The sequence below is a fragment of the Trachurus trachurus genome (assembly GCF_905171665.1).
Source record: "Trachurus trachurus genome assembly, chromosome: 7".
Classification (NCBI taxonomy): domain Eukaryota; kingdom Metazoa; phylum Chordata; class Actinopteri; order Carangiformes; family Carangidae; genus Trachurus; species Trachurus trachurus.
In genome coordinates, this window is record NC_139901.1 from 23,658,879 (window position 1) to 23,679,473 (window position 20,595).

Sequence of the window (20,595 nt, forward strand, 5' to 3'; positions counted from 1 at the left end):
ATTTTTTTATTATGAAAACTTTGGCATTTCTAAGCTTACAAAATAGTAAGCACCATATTCAGTAAGGCAGACGCAGTGATTTGTTTTACAGCCTGTAAATAAAATATATCACCAATTCACTAAAAAAACCTCTGTGTATAAAACGAGTTTTGACAGTAGCAGTGTAAAAATGCACTGTTAACACCATTACACCAATTTCTAACTTTGAGAAAACACACTCGCTCACACACACACATACACACACACACACACACACAGAGGTGCATACAGACCACACAGATTTCTCTGTCTGCTTCTGTAAGCAAAAGGCAAGAGTAAACCTCACACAGTGTAAACCTGACACCACAGAAACACAGTACCAAGTCTGTATTTCACATATAGAGCTGCAATGTGTCCAATCTTCTCTCCATTTGAACAACTCAGCAAAATAAAGAAAAAGAAAAAAAAGAGTTTGTCTTTTCAGTCAACTGACAAGGCAGGTCTCACAGGCATGCTGGAGGTGAATGAAAGCCACATGGCAAGTCAACGTCCTCCTCTTGGTGCTCAGTGGTCATGAGTTTCTCCATTAACGTGACCAGTGTGACTACTGTCCTTTGTGTTTAAAGTCTGACTGGGAGTTTTACTGCAACTGGAATTACTCTCTTCTTCTGAGCTGCTCTCGATGTCACTGCGGTCGTCTTTTGACACCTGTAAAATGAATCCACATGACAGTTTTACCGACTGTGAGGAAATTTAAAGCAGGCTGTTGGTGTGCTAACATGTTCACAAAGAAAATACTTTTGTAGGTAATGATTTACCAGAATCGCCACCCAAGTGCAGTGTGTAAGCATGATTATTAAATGGCAATAAAAGCTGTTTTGCTCAAAACCACAGAATCTGTTGATAGCCCTTGAGGCAATACCAGGGTTAGGGTTAGCACAAGGACAGCACAAAATATATGATGTGAGGATACTTTACTGAAGAGTTTGGATATCTGTATCAAATTTCATTTAATTTGTTCAGTGAAATATATCACAAAAAAACCCAAATGTCATCTTTATGGTCACACTCTGGTAAAAAGTGAGTCTGTAGGTTTCATTCTTTTGGGGGACATGAATTTGTACAAAATTTCATGTTATCCATTAATGGTTGTTAGGATATCTCCCTCGGACTAAAATGGTGAGCAACACTACCACCCCCAGAGGCACCGTGGCTAAAACACACACAGAAAAATGCACGACTGACCTTTCCCTTGAATATGGCTTTGACAGCAATACGAGCGATGAGGTAGAACCAGATGATGTGGAGAGTCTGCAGGACCAGTAGCAACCCGTTGAGCAGCCACCACGCCTGGTACGGCCCGGCGATCTCCCAGCTCTCAAAGAGAACGCTGTAAACAATCCTACAACATTCACACATACAAAGTTAGAAAGGTTAAGTTTTATGTAAAGGGGACTTATTATGGAAATATCATTTTTTGAAGGCTCTATATTTGGGTGTTTAGCCTCATTTCCACTGTCAGTACGGTACGGCACAGTACGGATCGGTACGGGTACGGTTCGGGTCGGATATGGTCAGCTTTGCGTTTCCATTGTATAAAGGGGACCTTCAGGGGTAGGCGGAGTGCGTGTCGAAGCGTCACTACGTCGACTTACGTAGTGACACTGGCTCGCGGTCCGGTTGAACCCATTCTCTGCCATTTTTACGGCAACCAGCTGGAAAATCTTCTCATTCCGCACAGCGCCATTGAGCTCCCGCTGCACAGCCTCCTCACCAACAATAGAGAGCAGAGCCTGCACCTCCTCAGCACTCCAGACTCCGTTGCTAGCAGACAATTTTTAAAAATGGCGCGGTTGTGTTGTTATGCTTCAGATATCCGTCGCGCTGCGCGATGATGCCATATGCTCGACCAATCACCAGCTCGCAGTGCTTTGGCTCCTCCCCAAGGGAACCGGTCCTGTGTGCTAGTTACCCCAACCAGAAGGGTTACAAAAATGTTAACGGGTAACGGGTGGAAACGCTGAAATAAGCGTACCGTTTCGTACCGACCTGTACCGCACCGCATAGTGGAAACGGGGCTTTTGTCTTGCTTTCCGGCCCTAAAAATGTGAGAATTGACAAAAATATCTGTAATGTGCAGGCTTCCTAGGTTGAAATCCACGTGGTTTTACGAGCTGTTCCCACAGTTGTCTTCCTGTGATGTAACTAGGACTTGAATTTGCATAATACCACCCCTACCTAGGGCCGGTAGAAGGGGTGGGGTGGGGCAAGCAGTGGTTCATTTGCATTTAAAGGGACAGGCACTGAAACCAGCTGTTCTGAACAGGGCTGTTTTGAGAGTATCCAAAGGGAGCTGTGATGGTTGAACCTTGGGGTATTTTGGCCAAATCATGTCACAGATATGTCTTTAAGACACCTGGGAACTATTTTAATTTGTGGAAAAGGGGCATAATATGTCTCCTTTAAGTCAGTAAAATATGGTTGTATTTTGTGTTCTAGGCATAAGTGATGCTGTGACCCTTGTTGTTAATAGTTTGATATTATATATTAGACCTTCCAAAGGAGATCACAATAATGCCTGTAATAAAAATGGTTGAAGTTCTATTTACTCTTTCTTTTTGTTAATTCATTTAGTAAAACACTTTTAATCTTGGGGCTTAAGCACAACAATGAGGATGTTCAGTAAGTGGGTATGAAACTAATCTAGTGTTAGGGTGTGTGTTGTGTGAATTGTTATGTAAAGCAACTTTTGTTTGTCTCACCAGAAAGGATAGATGACAAGTCGAGCGATGAAAAAGCTTATGCTGAACACCACAAACAGGCCATCACATAGCCTCTGGTACTTGGCATAGTTGGCCAGCTTGGCTGCCTTGAGAGATAAATAAAGCATTAATGATTCACAGTGTTAAAATATGAAACAAAATGTCATGTTATCTTATCTTATCACTATCATGTCAGTGGGAGGTGTGAGTGTGTGTTTGTGTGTTATTGTCAAAACTTGTGGCAGAAGTTGCTCACAGCGCAGTAGTATCACTTCTCACATGGTTCCGGCTATGTTCATCTAAAATTTGTACAACAATGTGTGTCTTTGCTGAGGGAAGTCCCTCCTATCTGTTTCATTCAACAACACCAAAAATAAATTTGCATCACTTTTTTTTTTGTTACCTCGAGGAAGATGTCTGATGCATCGTGCACGCACATGACCAAAGAACCAGCTCGTAGCATGTTGTTGGCATAGGAGAACGTGATGAGGAATATGGTGGCCAGATGGTGGACAAGCATGATGACGAAATCCTGTCACCAGTGAAATGAAGAGAGATGACAAAAAGAGACAGTTGCTTACTCAGACGCTGGAAATGTACAATCTCTTGAGAGGGCAATAAGATGAAGTGGCTAGTTGTAGATTAATCGTCGGCTGTTGGTCTTTGTACTTTAATCAAGACTGGAAGTTGCAACAGCGACTGAAAGACAGTGACCCGATACTCGGATGCCACACTGTTGCTGTGTGTGTTTATGGCACTTAAGATCTTCTAACCTGTTCTGCCAAAGCATGTAATTAGAAGATCATTCGTCAGTGCTGCTAACAATAAATTATGTAAAAGTTATGCTTGTTAAGACACCATCACAATAGAGAAATATGCATATGAAACAAGTTCATAAGTAAAACTGGCAAAACAGCTCTGACAAAGAGCGGTATGTATTCAGTGGGGCCATTGAGAGGCAGCACAATAGCGCTAGTTGGGCTCATGTTGACTCACCTTACGCTTAATGTCTGTGAACTGGGAAAACATCAGCGACCAATAGAAAGCCAACTCAGCTACATAGTAGTTGTACTGTCCAGGACTCATCGGCTTCAGGAGGGAGAAACAGAAACACCTTTAACAAACAAACATAACACACTGGCCTGCATATATGAAGCTATTGGACTGATTAGAGAGATGATTTAGACAAGCTGAATATGACTGTTGAGTTAATGATAAAAAACAAAACAAACCTGCAAAGGATAGTTGTACCAACATTGTCTGGTATCCCACATCCAAGGCGACTGAATAAAACAGAAAAATGTGTAAATGATTCAAGAAGTCTGCAGATTTTGCAACATGTCAACAGATTTTGCTTGATATGATAATTCATCCTGTTAAAAGAAGTATTCATCAGGTCAATTTCTGGTGTGCTTCCAGTGTAATTGAGTTAATCTGAAGCTAATATGAGGCCCCACTGAGAGACTTCAGCTCATTCAAAACTCTGCAGCTCAGCAATTAACGAGAACCAAGAGGAAAGTCCACATCACTCTGGTTTAAACTGAACCTCCGCTGGCTTCCTGTTAAATTACATTAATGATTGCTACATTTCTACATTACCTCCCTGATTAACGACATACCTCCTGGAACTCTGAGATCAACCACTGCTGGTTTTATTAGATATTTGATAGCTGTTGGAAAATCAGTGTTGCAGATTGTGTCAATTATAGCTCAAGGCCTGCATGATCACGCTACATGCAGGTAGGTCAGCTCACTAAGAATCTTAAAAATAAAGATAAACATCTTATCTCTTCACTGTCACTGAAGCATTTTACTGGCTCTGAAATTTTGCACTTTGCTCCACAATTATGCACCGCTAAGCTCCTCTTAAAACCTGCTGTTTGACTTAGGATAATGTGTTGTCATGTTTATTGTGGTGCAAAATATTTTAGCAGCCATAAAATAATAATGCCTGTTGTATCACTGCAGTCAATATTACAAAGCACAACAGATTGTTGTGATCTGGCACTATATAACTCCAGGAAGTTTTATAGATCAAGATAAACAGCTGATGTTACTGATTCTCCAGTTAGGGGTCATTAACCCAATGCAGAGAAAGATGGGTGACTGAAATGATAATAGATACAATAGAAATAATTTTGACCCACTCAGTCCTTAAATGGTGGAAAAACTTTAAAAACATGAAATCAACTCCTTCACACATCTGCAGCTATTCTCTCTTCAGTGGCAGCCTGAGTGACAAAGAAGTCGTAAATGTCATGATTTATTTGCATCGCCATTTTCCATTGCACTTTACTGCATTTTGTTCTCATATACATCCAACTCATCAACTAAACTTTTGAGCTAAAGTAGGTGAACACACACCCTAACCCTGTTGTGAATGCTCTGGGAGGGCCGTTTTTTAATGGGCTTTATAAATACCAGTTGTAGGAATGAACACAACACAACAAAAGAAAACCTGTTTCAGTGTACATATGACAACTTCACCATTGTTAAGAGACAAAACTGTGATTTGAAGAACAAACACAATCAGGTTCTGGTTTCTGGTTTAACTCCAAAAGTTGTGCATCATGTGAGTGCAGATACAAAGTCATGCAGTATGCCATTTTCAACTCACCACCCACAAATGGCGCATGGCATAGATAAAAATCCCCAGGTAAAATGTAAATCGCCACCTAGAATAAAAGAGAAGAGTCATATCATATTGACTTATCTTCACTCATGAACTGCATTTAGTAGGAACCTTTGTAGAGACCTACATGCTCTCACAGAACTTTTTCTGCGTACTGGGCCTGTCCTGGTTCCGACGGACGCGAAACCATCTTTGTATTTTCCGCACATCCCAGTCGACCTGTTTGGACAGTCCCTCCAGTTGCCTCGTGTCTGGACACTAAAGACAAGACATGACAATTACAAACGACTCGCTTTCCACGGCCTCTACTTGTAAAACCACAGTACGAGTAGGTATGGCCGTCGCTCTGTAAGAGGTATTTTCTCATCATGTCATTATGCGTGTGGTGGCGTATTCCAGTGCAGCAACATCAGTGTACAGTAGTGTGTGGGGGAAAACATTAAATGGACTGCAGAACAGAACAGACGTGGGCCTTATGTACCGCTTTGGACTGATACAGCCTCTCCAGGACAGCATTGGGCTGAGCTCGCCGAGGCACTCCCGCCTGAATCTGAAGTATGTGGGCACAGGGCTTGGCCACTAGCCTGAATACACACAGTCGGAGGCAAAAAAAGAAGGGAAAAGTGGGTGGGGGTAGGGAGGAGACACAGAGATGGTGTGGTATTAGGAGGGACATTCGGAAAGAGGAGGTAAATACCTTGTACAGGCTACAGAAACATGGACTAAGCAGAGGAACCTTTAACTGACATGAAGCGTCGAACTTTCACAGTTCACCCACAAAGTTGCAAAGTTGCATCTGACATATGTGTGTGTGTGCGTCTTAGAGGGAGGGAACGAGAGCATAATAGAGGCTATAGCAGCGTCTGGGGAATGTAGCACCTAGTATAAACACAGCGTGATGACCTGTCATGTGAGAGTATGGGAGACAGAGATGGGAGGGCCTCTAACCAAAATACTGATGGGTGTCACAAGATCATCTGGTTAAGTTGACCAGTGTTCATGCTCAAACTCTGAGCCATTTATTAGCTACATTTCAATCTGACAACACCCCACTTATCTGGAGGAGTTTCTCCCCAAACATGGAAAAAAAAGGGCTGAATGAATAGAAGCACAGAGTGAGTGGACTTTGGCTTGTCCCCTCACTGGTGATTTTCCTCTAAATATCAGGCTACCCTCAGAAAGTTAGACTGAGGCCCTTTAACACAACCTCAAAATTAGCTGCTGTAAAAAAAGATGGCACTCTGTGTGCTAAAAAAAAAAAAAAAAGTCAGGACTGGGGAAAACTTTAAAAAGGCCCCAAGTCAGATTCATTTCCAGTTATCATGTAATCATGTAACTCTGTGCAGCCTCTGTTTCTCCTCTCAACTAGGCCTATCCTATGAAACTAACCCTGCTGAGCAAGGTAAACATCAAGCCAGAGAGTTCATTTCTATTAGTCATCACCTCAGAGGAATGCTAACAGCGTTAAATAGGAGGCAGAGGCAACAACAATGAATTCTTGCAGGTTTAGGATTTCCCAGAAAAAAAAGATCAGTGCCATATGAGGAGATAAAAGCCACAACAGTGAGTTATGAATCACAGTGACATATTAGGCTATTACAACAAGTTTCCAGAAGTTTGACTCTCAGATCTCAGATCAGGGGCTCGTTTAAATCCTGAAATCATTAATTTTCCATAAAGTAATACTCTTAGGCTACAAGGATTAACTCTTTTTGGAGTGATGTTTTCTTTGTGGATTTAAAGCTGAATCCCACAGCTACAGTATGCACTCACACAGAGCTGGGAGACACACACACACACACATGTGGGCGAGACTAGGCTACATGACATCTGAAACCAACATCTGTCTGAGTTAACTTACCTTTCAAACAGCAGCCGTAGTAGAAACACACCGACAGCCAGCGGCAGGGCGATAAGTATTTGTCCCACTCGCGGATACTCCACACCAGGTGGTGGATGCTCCAGGTCCGCCCATGAGACATTTTCGGGAAGCCAGAACCTCTCACTCCAAATCCAGGCGGAGATAGAGGAAGTCATCGGGGGAAACAGGAGGAGACACTCGAGCTCAACACAACAACAAAAAAACACACACACACAAAACAACACACGCACACAGGTGGTGGTAAAACCCCAAACTGGCGGAGTTTAGTTGTCGGACATCGAGGGTGTTTGTTGAAGAGAGGAAGGTTTTGAAATGAAGTCCGACCCCCCGACTTGTTGTCTGGCACTACACGGAATAGGCAGCATCACATCACTTCTGGTTGACTCCTGCGAGTTACTGGATGAACCGCTAACGTGACACGTAAAAGACAAGAGGACACACCCACACCCACCACCGGCACCTCCTCATGGGTAAGTTAGGCAACTGTGTGTCTCAGTCAGACTGAAGTTTTCCACTGCAGGAGAAACAACACACTCCTGCCTCCTTCCGTCCTTCCTGTGTGAGTAACTGTGAGTTGTGTGAAGCTTCACGGCTCCTTCAACATGGAGCTGAGCTGAAGTCAAAAAGTTAGTTAATGTTAACCTTGAAAGACACGCCTCCAACACATAATTAGCCAAAGGCCTGTTTGTTATTAACAAAAAAAAGAGGGCAAAGTGCGCACATTTAGGGACGTGTGCAGGCGAAGGATTAAAAAGTGCAAATTTACAAAAAAAAAGGACAAGAAATCCGCCCACTGCAAAAAAAAAACAGAAAACACAGGGAGTCCCTGCCTGCAGTGTGCGGATTTCTTGTCCTTTTTTGTCTGTTTGTTATTAACATAACACAGTCTCAACGTTATTTGGCGGTAACTTAAGACAACTGCTACACTTTTGATACAAATATGCTAGGCTACTGTTAGATACATTGTAGAGTAATATCAGGAAGTGGCACAAGTTGGCTAAGATCACGTGACAACCACAGCACCTCTCCTTTAGCTGATGCTAATCAGCCAATTAACACATATTCCTGAGTTGTTTGGTTGTACTGAAACAACTTTGATAAATATATATCCACACAAGCAACTATCAAATACATTGTAATATCAGTAGCTAAAAACAAACAAACAAAAAACAGTAGTAATATCAGGAAGTGGAAGAAGTTGACTATCACGTGACAGCTCTCCTGGGCATCCCTGGTCAAAATGTGAACAGTGGACGAAATGATCTCCAAAAGGCTTAAAATTACAGATGACACATTCCCTTTACATTTTAAACTATATATATTTCACATTTTCAAAATGACAGAAAAGGATAAGGGCCTCAGTAAAGGTTTAGGCCCCTTGCATAGTTAGTTTCCACTAGTAGCCCCCCCTTTGGAAACAGCGTGTAGGCTACATAGTAAAATGCTTGTCTGATACCTTGGTCAAAGTTATCTGAGAGCTCAAGTCTCCTGGGTTTCCCGTTCTTTTGCAGGGTGCTGCTTTCCCTTTTCACTCTAAAATTGTAGAAAACAAAAATAATACACTGATATTATTTTTTCTGTAATCTATAATTAGGCCTATTTGTCCACATGTAACTGTAACTGTTCAATACTTTTCTTGCTATAACGTCACGTGACAACAACACCTCCACTTAACAATTATGCTAGTTAGCTAATAAGAACTGTGACAACCATATTTCTGAGTTGTTTGGTGGTTAATCCAAGACAACAATTAACCTAGGTCTATACTGTAGCCTACCTCCATTCAATTCAGCTGTTCAGTGCCAAATGAGAGGATATAGTCAGCAATGTTGGGAGAAAACTATTGCTGAGAGAACAAGTATATTTTTTAAAAACTAGATGTAGAACAACGAGTATTTCAGGATTTCATGCATTTCAGAAGTTAATAGTACTACATCATGTGGTAATACCAAAACTTTGGCACATTGTGGCTCTTGGATCCTGTGGCCAAAATGCAGTAGTTGAATCATCTTTCTGCTGCAGAGCTTAATGTTAGAAACACAGGTGAATCTTCCTCTTGTTAAATGTGGTTTAAATCAGTTTATGTGGGTTCACCCCCAGTTTGTCTGTGAACACGCTCATAAATGGAGGTGGGCGGTTTAGACTGTTTTCTGAAAATGGAGAGGTTAAAAAAGTTGATTATTGACTGAAACGTGTGAATGATTTGCAACTTTATGTCTTAAACCTTTTATCTCTTTTTTTTACCAACTTTCCCAAGCAAAGTTAAAGTCTTAGGCTGGAAACTGGTCACACAGCACAATCCACACTCATTAAGAGTTAAAACCGTCTCCTCTTGGTTTCTTCTTTACTGATTTGCACTTGTTAAGTATGACGCAACACCCTTTTAACAATTACTCAATGTATATTGACTATGCAGTGCTTTGGTGAAACCTGTTCTCTTGAGAGCTGTTTGTACTTGTACTATTGAGTCTTAAGCTTTAGTATTTAGAAAAAAACACACGTCATCTTCGTAATGGGACTGCACCCCATGAAATGAGAAGATGAACTTATGTCATAAAAGTCAGTCAGGCAACATCAGCTCACAGTGTTCCTTTTAAAATATTTGTTGTTTTTGGCTTCTGATATTCTACCCCCCCCCCCCCCCCCCCCAAAAAAAAAAAAAAAAAGAAATAAAAGAAATATATAGATTAATCAATAATGAAATTAATCCTCAGATGCAGCCTGACATATTTAAATGTAGTCCAATCCTTTCATTCATTATCATGATTTCCTGTGGTATTTTGTAGTGCAGTACAAAAAAGTTAAACAATACATCCCTATAGGAGTTACATAACTTCAGGATGACATAGAGCTCTAACTCTGAGGGCCAGTAATTCAAAGTGGGGGGAAAAGTGGCCTAGAATACAAAACAAAGGAAGAGGTGGATGCTGCACATACATGGCACACATTCCCACACACACCACCAGCCCCCCTACTGTGTCTTCCTGTAGGTTTTTACATCAGTACCAACTGACCAGAGAGCAGCACAGATCCCTGAACAAAACCCCCTCTGTGTCAGTATGCAGCTGCAGCTTCCGAGATGCCCTACTCGGATACATGACCTAGTGTTGAGGGGCTGCGGACTTCAGCCTCAAAACAGGGGGGGGGTCATGTTTTTGAGGCTGTTGATATGAGTTACCTTTAGTGTAGCATTTGAACCACACTTTGAGTGTATGTGCATTTATGTCAAATTGTTCTTTGTCTTTCCTGGCTTCGGTCCAGCTACATAGCAGGCAGGTCTCGAACGCAGTGTTTGTCATCCCCTCGGTGCCCCCCCCCCCTCCCCTTCTCTGCTTGGACTGCTCCATTTCGCATCTGAAAATATCTGATAGTTGGAGAAGAGTTCTTCATGTCAGGGACTGCTGTAGCCTCAGCACAAAGAATACTGTAGCTCCTGGATCATATAAGGTAACATTTCATGATAAGTTTTATTTTTAACCTTTACTAGCACGTTTTCTGTGACCTAGTCCTCAGAGGAAATTTCTCAGCAGCTATGCAGATGCCTCTTCCAAAAGCACTTGTTATGTGTATTCGGATGAACATGCATTTCTGTGTTTACCTTTCAAAATTACTCTAATTCTTAACCTTGACGAAATCAGTAATAGTCTTAATCATTTCAGTTAAGGTATTTATCTAAACTACGTTTTATTTTGCTTCATTGTCTCTTAATTCATTGTGATGAATATGTTGTCAATTCACATGATATGTAGTCTTTTTTTTTTCCTTTTTTTTCACAGATAAGAAAATGGACGAGAAAGAGTTGAGTGACCCTCTGAATAATGTATCGCTGATTAAAGGTAAACAAACTGTTTTTCTTTAATGGACAGACAGAACTGAAGTGAATGACTTGGCATTGTTTTGCTCTTCAAATGGTTCTTACCTGACACAGCATATCTTACCACCTGACGATGTGGGGAGAGAAAAAAAAAAAAGCATGAGTCATAGTTAAAATGAATGTTTGGACCTATGAGGGCAGTTTGCTTCTAACAGTGCTCTAGATGGCCTTGTTTTAGAGGCTGATTTCTCCAGTGTCAACAGCTTATTAGAAGATGGACTCTCTTTACACAGAGGACACATCAGCTGACTAATGTGCAATAGCTGTGACATTTAGGGAGACTGGTTAAAATAAAATCCAGGGGATAATGGAGTGAGAGCTATACAAAAAAATGTAAAAAAAATAAAAAATCAGCTGTGTATGACTCAGATGTATCTGCAAGCATGTAAGTGAATGCATCAATTTTGCATGATGAATGAATTTGTAATGCTACACTGCACAGTACATAGGGAGCACAAAGCAAACAGTGTCCTCACGACAACAGTAGCTCTGTCATTTGATGAGGGTATTTCTCAGTTTCAGTCACATAGAGCACATTTTGGGAGTGTATGTGACCGAGACTTGGTATCACCTCCCAGCCATTTGATTAACAGTTTTTTTTGTAGAGACTCATTGAAGAGTGGAGACATTTCAGTGCAAGCAGTGCTAATCCTCACAATGCTGTCACATTTACTGGGGGAAGAAAAACCGACAGCGCGAAAGATGGACCATGATGGCTCTAGCCTTCAGCACTTGAGCTAAAAAAAGACTTTCTCCTACAATTTTTTCAGTCGTCACTTGAGGCAGTGTGATGCTCAATACCCCCAACTAGTCAGAGAGGTATTTTTACTCAAAGACTAATCCCATTATCACTTTGTCAGGTGTCATTCTGCGACATGCGGCATAATGGGTATAATAACAAATGTTACTAAAGATACCACATTGGATGCCCTTATCTGAGATACTCTTTATCCCTCGTGCTCTTTTCAGAGGGCATTTGTCTTTCACACACACACACACACTGGACTAAATCTGTTGGACTTGCAGGGAGCCCACTCACATTCTGAATCTCACCCATGCATATGCATGCATGAGGGAACACACGACCTCATACACACAAGCAGGACATAGCACTGCCCGCCCATCCTTTGTCTGGCACACAGCTGGGTGGTCATGTGTCTGAGTCAGAGGGTGCCACCAGCCTCCAGCAGACGTCTCATACCCGTTAATTTTAGGTTCATTCATCAGTGCCATTTGGTAGCACTATTAAACAGTTCAATATATTTCATTTATACATCACCAAATCACAACAGAGGTTTTACACAGTATTTGAGTGCGTTTGTGTGTGTGTTCATGCAGCTACGTGTGCTAGCGGCAATGAAATCACAGTTTTCAAAACAAAAGCAGCATTTCACGGCAGCTTCAGTCCTCTCATGTGTCCATTTATGGTGCACATGTGTGACTCGTCTCGCCTTTTTTTTTTTTCTTCTTTATTTGCCTCGGCCAAATGCTCAGTCTGGGATGATGAGGTCATCTCTTTTCCTAGCCATGGTAGATTAGGGGATCAAGATAGTCACTGGGCATTTGCAAGGTATTTGTGGAGCTTGTTTCCTCTTCTAGAAAACACAACAGCACCCTGGTAACCCTGGCTAGCCCATTCCCTTTTGTGTATTGTTTACAGAAACTTGTTGTTAACAAGCAACATGGACGTGCCAGAGACTCATATGTCACTGGAGGGAGTAAAGGACAATTTGGAATGAAAGCTTGGTTAAAATATGCAGATAATGCAGTTGTGTCTATTTCTGGATTGAGCAATTAGTTTATGTAATAGGCCCATTTTAATATCTGGGGAAATCATCCAACATGCCAGCCCTGGTTAAATATTTGGGACTGAAGCAAAATGAATATAGTGGAACTATCCTTCTTTTTTTATAGTATTGAATTGTCATCATCATTGTATGATGTATAATTATGTTTTAAACTTTATTCTCTAATGTTTCTGATTGCACTTAAGTGATTGTGAAGGAAGGTTAGCTCCGCTCTACACTCTCATTGTAGGAGAATGAATCATCTAGCTTCGATTAACCATTTTTGTTCTGCATTTTATCCTCAGATGATCTGAGCAGGTCAAACAAGGGGTCGTCTGGTGACTCTGAGAAAATGATCCAGCGTTTGAATGATGAACTTCGAGAAGCCCAGGAGCGAGCTAATGCTGAGAAACACAAATGCATGGAGCTACAAGGTAGCATTTAAACTTTTATTAAAAAAAATACACTTTCTCTCCACTTGAGCTACTCACAAACACATGAAATGTATTTTGCAGGTGTCCTGCAGGAAGAGAGAAAAGAAAATAAACAACAGGCCGATGAATCTGCAAAACAGATAAAACTTCTTCAAGGTATATTTCTGCTTTGTTTGCAGCCATGCCCTCTTGGTTGTTTAGAGCACAAGGTGGCTGAATTTTACTGCTGTCGTTGTCCAAGTAAAAATGTCAACACAAATAATCTGAATACCCAACCCTCGCTCCGACAGGCCAGCTGCGGCAGCTCCAAGACGAAATGGTCATCCTCAGAGAGCAGATAGACGTTTCCTCCGATTCACGTGACGAGCTACAAGACGCACGTGATGAGGTGAAGTCACTGAAACGTGCCCTGGAGTCAGCCACGGCTGAGCGGGACCGTGACGTCGCTGCTATCCAGACTAACCTGGCAACCGTCTCGAAGGATCTTGACAAGTGGCGTCAGACTGCCAGCAAATATGAGCATGAGATTGACAACTTGCAGCGTGACCTTCAGCAGCAGAGCAAGCAGTGGCAGAAGACTGCGGAGATACAAGGTACTCCTGCACGGTGCACATCCACATATTTGTTCTGTAATGTGAACTATTTGAACTGTAAAGTCAACATTGTGACAGTAAGACTGACACAAAAGTCAGACTGTTGTTTAATGTAATTATTAGGAATGAAAGGAATGTTCCTGAGCTGGGACTTTTCTCAGTATTTCTTTATATTTACAAATGACAAAACCATATGATTTGCCGAAATGAGATTAGATTGTGGAGTGGCTGCTGTGAATGAGGGCTTTGTGGCTGTGTTCTCCACTTATAGTGTTGCTTAATGGGCACATGGTATGAAATATGTCTTCCTCTACTACACCACACGCTAGCTTGTTCAAAGTTCAGAGGAAATTAAAAATCTATAATTAGAAACATGGTAGTTTTCACTTCATCTGTATGGTAATTAAGACTAGAGCATCTGCTCAGGAAATGCATCATTATATAAAACCTTTTTTTTCTTCTCGCAGCTAGTGAACTGCAGTCGATGCAGGTGGAGTGTAATGGCCTTCAGAAGGAATGCTCTGTCCTGCGATCTGAGAAACAGGACGTTGTGAATAAGCACCAGAAAGAAAGGAGCGGTCTGCAAAGTGAATGTGCTTCCCTCAGGGCTGAAAGAGAGGAACTCCTTAAGACTAACCAGAAAGACAAGAGCAACCTGCAGAGTGAATGTGCAGTACTGCGCTCTGAGAAAGAGGCAGTGCTGCAGAGACAGCAGCAGCTGGAGAAAGACCTTTCCAGGTCAGTGAGCAATATGACCACAAATTCAGTTTCGCCCTCCCCACCTTCGTGCTCCTTCTTCTGTCTCATCTGCTTGACTCTGCTTCCTGGCCGCACAGTGAACATACACATACTCAGCCTGTGATCCTCCACCTATTGAACTTGGTGTTGTTTTGTTTTTTGATAGTTCACGTGCCCAGAATGCTGAACTGAGCAACAGCCTCAAAGCCCTAGAGAGATCCCAGCAGGAGTTGGAGAAGAGGCTGGCATCCCTGCAGCTCCAGCACCAGCAGGATAGCACCAAGTTGCAAACCCAGCTGGAGGAGGCGGACAGTCGCAGCAATGCTCTGCAGAGAGAGGTATGCTCTAAACATAAACAGACATCAACCTGAGTGAGTTAGGCCCTTATTTGACAACCTTCTTGGAATCACTCCTAAGAATGATTTCTCACACCATCGACCTTCGACCTGATGGTTAGTGAGGACCCTGTACATGCTGCATGCTTTTCACTCCCATCGTTCAGTCCTCTGGCTGACTGGCTACATCATTTATCACACATAAAAGCAGCCCGAAGGAATGTTTTAGGCTTCAAATCTATTTTATTGCATATCTCCACGCGAGATTGTTTATTGATCTGTGAGTTTGGTCAAAACTAAATCTGAGTGCACAGCAGTACGGCAACAGAATGGATCCTGTGTAAACACATAGTCGGAGGACTGCAGCTGCTGCTGGTTCGCTGCTGACCTGCTGCTTTATAAGACCAATGGTGACAACATGTTACAGTATTTATGAAAGTGCCTTAATGCACTCTCAATGAAAGGTAGGAGTTTGCTTCTGGGAGCAACATACAGAACCATCAAAAGAAAATATAGTGTACAGTAAAAACTGATTGTAGATTTTTACTGTGAACCATACACATGAACCGTTAGGACCAAAATGATGTGGTCAGGTGAATAATGTATATTTTTTGGTTCAAAGTAAAATACTATTTCTTTAATCTTTTACATTTTATCTCTGGTGACAAAATAGAAAATGATTCACCTTTCTAAGAAACCCGATAAAAAGCTGTTATTCCAGATAACAACCAACCATGCTGATGTCAAACTCCAAACATTTTGGTTAAATTAGGACTGTTTTTCCAAGTCGGAAAAAAACACACACACTCTGATCCCTTATCTGCCCATCTGTGCTACTGGTTGTTGTTTCAGTGGTATGTACAGTAGGGTCTTATTTGCCTTGATATTGTAGCTTAAAAGCAGATCTGATGTCATTGTCTGAAGTTTAATTTTGAAATGGTGGGAATTAAGATCTTAAGGGTCTGTCTCCATACACTTGTTTGACAAACAGACCTCCACAGTATGATCAAGTCAATCAAGAGCTTCCTGTCATACGCCTCTCATATAAAAGTGGACCAAGCATGTGTCACTGGGTATTTGGAGCCAGTAAGGCCTGATTGTCTATTTTGAGACAACTGATAACAGACAGACCCTGAACCAGTTCCCCACGACTGAGAGGCAGCCACCGTGGCTGAATGTTAAAACCAACAGAAATTAACAATACTGACCACAGACTCAAACAACGGTGAGTTTGCTGGAATAAAGCCGTTATGAAATACAGCGATAAAGCAAAATAAGATAAGACGATTACAGGGAAAAGGGGAAACGACTTCAGTGTGAAAACAGTTTCAGTCATCTTTACAGGAATGGGCGACTGGAATGTATTTTGATAGTAAGATAGTGATTCCACAAGAAACCTGCAGCTCCATTAACATGATAAGGAAATCCCAGCTCCTAGTTTAAAGCCTGAATATTCAAAGCATCCTTCAGCCTGGATGGGGATCAGATCAGCCACTGCAGCGACACTGTGACACAGGTCAGCCGGTGAAAAATAGACGATGGCAGAGACGAGACCGTTCTTGAACACACGTCATTCATTCCAGTGTGGTGTGTTGCTCTTTAGTCACTGAATGGAAGTAGAAACTGAGACCACTTAAAGTCTAATGACTACGCTCGCCCTGATTAGCTAAATATATACAAAATTCAGCAGTGCACTGCTCTGCACGAGAGACAGGGTGAGCCCGTAAAGCCTGTTGGAGGACATTCAGTAGCACGCAGATAAGCAGCTTTAGCAATAATTACACTTCACAATACTTGACACTGATGTAACTGCTTAATCTATGTGTCTAGTTTAAATAAAATCCTACTAATAATAACAACGATGATGATTTGCTTTGCAGTATGAGGAGGCTAAGATGGAGCTGTCAGACCTAAAAGAGAAATATGAGAAGACTGAGCAGGAAAAACAGTCGCTCACAGATGAACTGGAGGGGTGCAAAGCCAACATGAAGGAATTACAGGAGAAGGGAACAAAGGTGAGTGATTATTTATCAGACACTCTCACAGGCTTTTACTTAACAAAACTAGTGTGTGACAAATGATATATGAAGAGTAGCATAAAGTTTAGCAAACATCTGCAGTAGTATTTGTTTAAGATTGCTTGCTTCAAATTAAGCAACATTGTTGTGAACACGTTCTATTTTGTGACATGTCTTGGGGCATAAAACGTGAATCTATAGTGAGATTCACAATATTTCTTTTAACCTCACACAACACCTGCTCTCTCTTACTCATCCACTGTCTTTTAATGTTGCTTTTAGACATGGAAATGTGTAACATTTGAGATTTGTATAAACACCAATTACAGACACAGGCTACTGACTGAGGAGTTTATTAATAAAGCTCAACGCCCAACTAAAGTATGTCCCATTGCAGTTGATTACTATAATATCCCTTCCCTTCTGTAGACATCCCTATTGCTGCCTGTTCAAGCCATAGTCATCGGCCTTATCCTGGCTTTGCTGTATTGGTGCTTCGGCGCATTGTGGTAGTAAGGTACACATTACTCCTGTCAAGTCGGCCTACATCTTTCATTCTCATCAGTGTCTTCTAGATCATTGCATGACCTAATCAGATATTCCTCATTTCCCAGAATGCCTTCCTCTGGGGAAACGTCTCAAATCTAACCTCTCTAATCGTACAGTTCTCAACATCTGACATCTGTTTGTCTTGTCTGGATGGCTAATGCTTAACAACTGTTTCTCTCAGTTGGCCTGGGTGGGCTTATCTTGATCTTGAAAGAGCTGTTTTTAACTTGCGTTCTCTGTGTACTGCATTGGTCTCAGTGGCAAACTCCCTCTGTCAAAGCTTTTGGCGACCCTTGGATGGGCGGTTTCCTGTGGTGATGCTCATGTTTCCATTTCTGTGTCACCACTTGTTTCAGAAACCGTGGATGATCTGGGGACCTGTGGTTGCTGTGGCTCTAACAGCTGTGACTGCTGCTGCGCTCTTGAGGACCTGAGGGCAACTCGCTCAAACACACACGCAAATGAAATCCGTATTTGTCATCAGATTTGTCTGCACCGAAACTGAAAAACATGCCCCCTTATCATATCTGCACTATTAATTAGGAGGGCTCATACTTAACACTGTTAGTTAATAAGATGCTCTATTTTAGATGGCAGAGACCTTAATAAAAGAATGTCAGTTCTGTGTGCAAATGAATATGTTTATTTGTTCTGTGAAGCAACTCTAGTTGGGTCGTTTCTCTGGTTACTATTTTGACTTATTGTCCATTAATGAATGTAAAGATCCTCTTGACACATAATTAATTCTAAATATATATGAGGATATATATTTTAGGGTTTGAACCTTCCCTAAGTGTAACACATCTCTGTAATTGTCAGAATAATAAATATTATCACAATAATACAGCCCCTAATCGAGTGTATAATGAATCCCATAGAAACACAACAATGCATCAGTGCATGGTTGTGGCGGACGCTGCTAAGATATGCAGCCATAACCATTATCAGGACTGAAGAAGCTATTCAAGCTGAGAGTTTAGCTAAGCAGGAATTTATATTATGGCGTCATGAACAGAACCACAGCAACTTGCCCTGAGAGCCATTTTTTTATCATTGACGGGATCTAGTTCAGGATTGCACAATCCCATCTTTTGTGTGTTTGTCGTCTTCTTTCCCTTCGGCCTTCTGCTTTTCATCGAAGTTGCATGATGAGAAAATATTACATTTCTTTAGAACATTGTTTTGTTTTTGTTTTTTGCACCAGTTTCCAGCCTCTGAGATTCCACTGACATGGCAGCATTAACTGCTGTTTCTCAACAGAGGAGGATAAAACGGGAACAAGAAGTTACAGTTTAATACTCAGTGTTGTTGTGCCATTGAAAACAAGGACAAGGTGGAGATCAGAGTGGAAATCAGCCATTAATTGTGCTATATTACGTAACAAAAAAATTATTTAAATGCATGGTATTGAGTGATATTGTGTCACATCTTACCAGTAGCACCAACAGGAAACAGTGTAAAACTTTAAATGTCATGGGTTTTGGATTTCACTTTACTCTCTGAACATGTAAACAAACCCAAACAGAAATTTGGTATCCATTCCATTTTCTATTGGTTAAACGTTTGCATGCATTATGAGTTTGTGGAAAACCTCACATGTTGTCACTGAATATATCAACTAATTTGCTGTGTTTATGGTAATTCTGACTCTGTTCGGTTTCCTGTAAATAAGTACAAAATCTATGTATTTTGTTAAGAGATGGAAAGGTATAGTTTCATGGGTTTAAAGTTTATGAATATTTGCCCTAAAATGTAAGAGTGACCTTAATTAAAGATCTCAAGCTCATAATTGCACCTTAGAGTCATTGCATAAGCACACAGTCACAGACGCCAGGTCAGACCTGCTACTACTGTACCTTTTTCTTTTGAACCATCCCATTTTAGAACAAGCTGCACTGTATCTTAGGTAAGTTGTAGTCAGTATTGTCCACCAGTATTATGCCCTTTTTAATATCTTAGAGGTAGAGAAATGTATTTTATGAATAATAATTTGTTGTGTTAGTTCCTCTTACATCTCTCAACCCTGTTTTGCAGATATTATTGCAAGAACCTGGTTGATGCTAACAGCAGCAGAGAGCACAGTGTTTTCCTCAAAGACAGATTTTCCGAAGTGAACACAATGTGTACATCGTCTGGCAAACAATGGACCATGGAAGACGACAAAGAACATTTCCAGTATACACAGTGGTACAGTGAACACATGCGCTATGTGGCCAGACTTATTAGCTAACTGTTTGACCACATGACAGATTACGTTATCATTTCCTCTTTACAATGTTAAACGGGCATAAGAAGAGATCTTTTTCCTCCCTGCACGGTCAGTCTGCTTGTTTGGAAGCCCCTTCCTCGCTCCCTCCCACCCGCCAAACTTCTGTGACATCAGAATTCAGTAACTTTCCAAAATCAATAATCTGACATTCACACACACACTTTACGCAGTGATTGATCGGCTGTGCGGAGAGTTTGAACCTCGCACATCTATTTCTGTCACTGACTGTGTTCTAGGAGAAAATGTGCACTGTTATCCCCTAATTGAAACATTATCCAATCCCCCCTTTGCTTTTCTGGCTTTTCACTCCATCCTCAAGTTTGGAAAAAACGATAGACATTTGATGGATTTGATTTGGTGGCACATCTTGTGATCCAGATCTGCTGCAGCATAACCTAAACCAGCCCTGACTCGCCATGAGGACAAGGACTTTTCTGTGGCTCTGGGGGAGGTTTCCTTAGTTTAGAAAAAAAAAGTACCTCAGTAAGTGGGTGGAGGTGTGATGTAATATCACACAGGCACAACTTGCTGTGGTGGTCTTTAACTCTGCTGCAAGATTACAAGGTTGGACAGTCATTGCAGTTACACCCTTTCAGCTGGATCACCACACTAACCGTAAATCTATGTAAGAGGATGTAGTTTATTTCTCAACAGGGCAAAATGGCCTTGCCAAATTTCAGTTGCAATGCTGATAAAAAAAAACATAGCGCCAGAGGAAATCATTGCCGCTCTGCGGATGAGTA

At 41.5% G+C, this 20,595-nt stretch overlaps 2 protein-coding genes across 3 annotated transcripts; one reads left to right on the plus strand and one right to left on the minus strand.

Annotated features, from left to right (window-relative positions):
- Positions 1–30: 30 nt before the first annotated feature.
- On the minus strand, positions 31–7,487 carry LOC310989051 (ceramide synthase 5-like). Its single transcript, XM_083975934.1, has 10 exons — positions 7,235–7,487; positions 5,855–5,957; positions 5,501–5,631; positions 5,359–5,416; positions 3,974–4,024; positions 3,738–3,830; positions 3,145–3,273; positions 2,742–2,848; positions 1,225–1,381; positions 31–687 (listed from the first exon to the last, which is right to left on the minus strand). The coding sequence occupies exons 1-10, from the start codon at positions 7,408–7,410 to the stop codon at positions 544–546; spliced, it is 1,149 nt and encodes a 382-aa protein (XP_083832060.1). The 5' UTR covers positions 7,411–7,487; the 3' UTR covers positions 31–543.
- Positions 7,488–7,609: 122 nt separating this feature from the next.
- slmapb (sarcolemma associated protein b) lies at positions 7,610–19,294 on the plus strand. 2 transcript variants are annotated; one of them, XM_083975932.1, is made up of 11 exons: positions 7,610–7,725; positions 10,517–10,702; positions 11,032–11,091; positions 13,222–13,350; positions 13,432–13,506; positions 13,641–13,943; positions 14,411–14,681; positions 14,848–15,019; positions 16,897–17,031; positions 17,464–17,551; positions 17,940–19,294. In XM_083975932.1, exons 3-10 carry the CDS (start codon positions 11,040–11,042, stop codon positions 17,545–17,547), a joined length of 1,221 nt encoding a protein of 406 aa, XP_083832058.1. In that variant the 5' UTR covers positions 7,610–7,725; positions 10,517–10,702; positions 11,032–11,039; the 3' UTR covers positions 17,548–17,551; positions 17,940–19,294. The 2 variants fall into 2 exon arrangements, with proteins under 2 accessions (XP_083832058.1, XP_083832059.1); XM_083975933.1 differs by lacking the exon at positions 17,464–17,551.
- Positions 19,295–20,595: the final 1,301 nt, after the last annotated feature.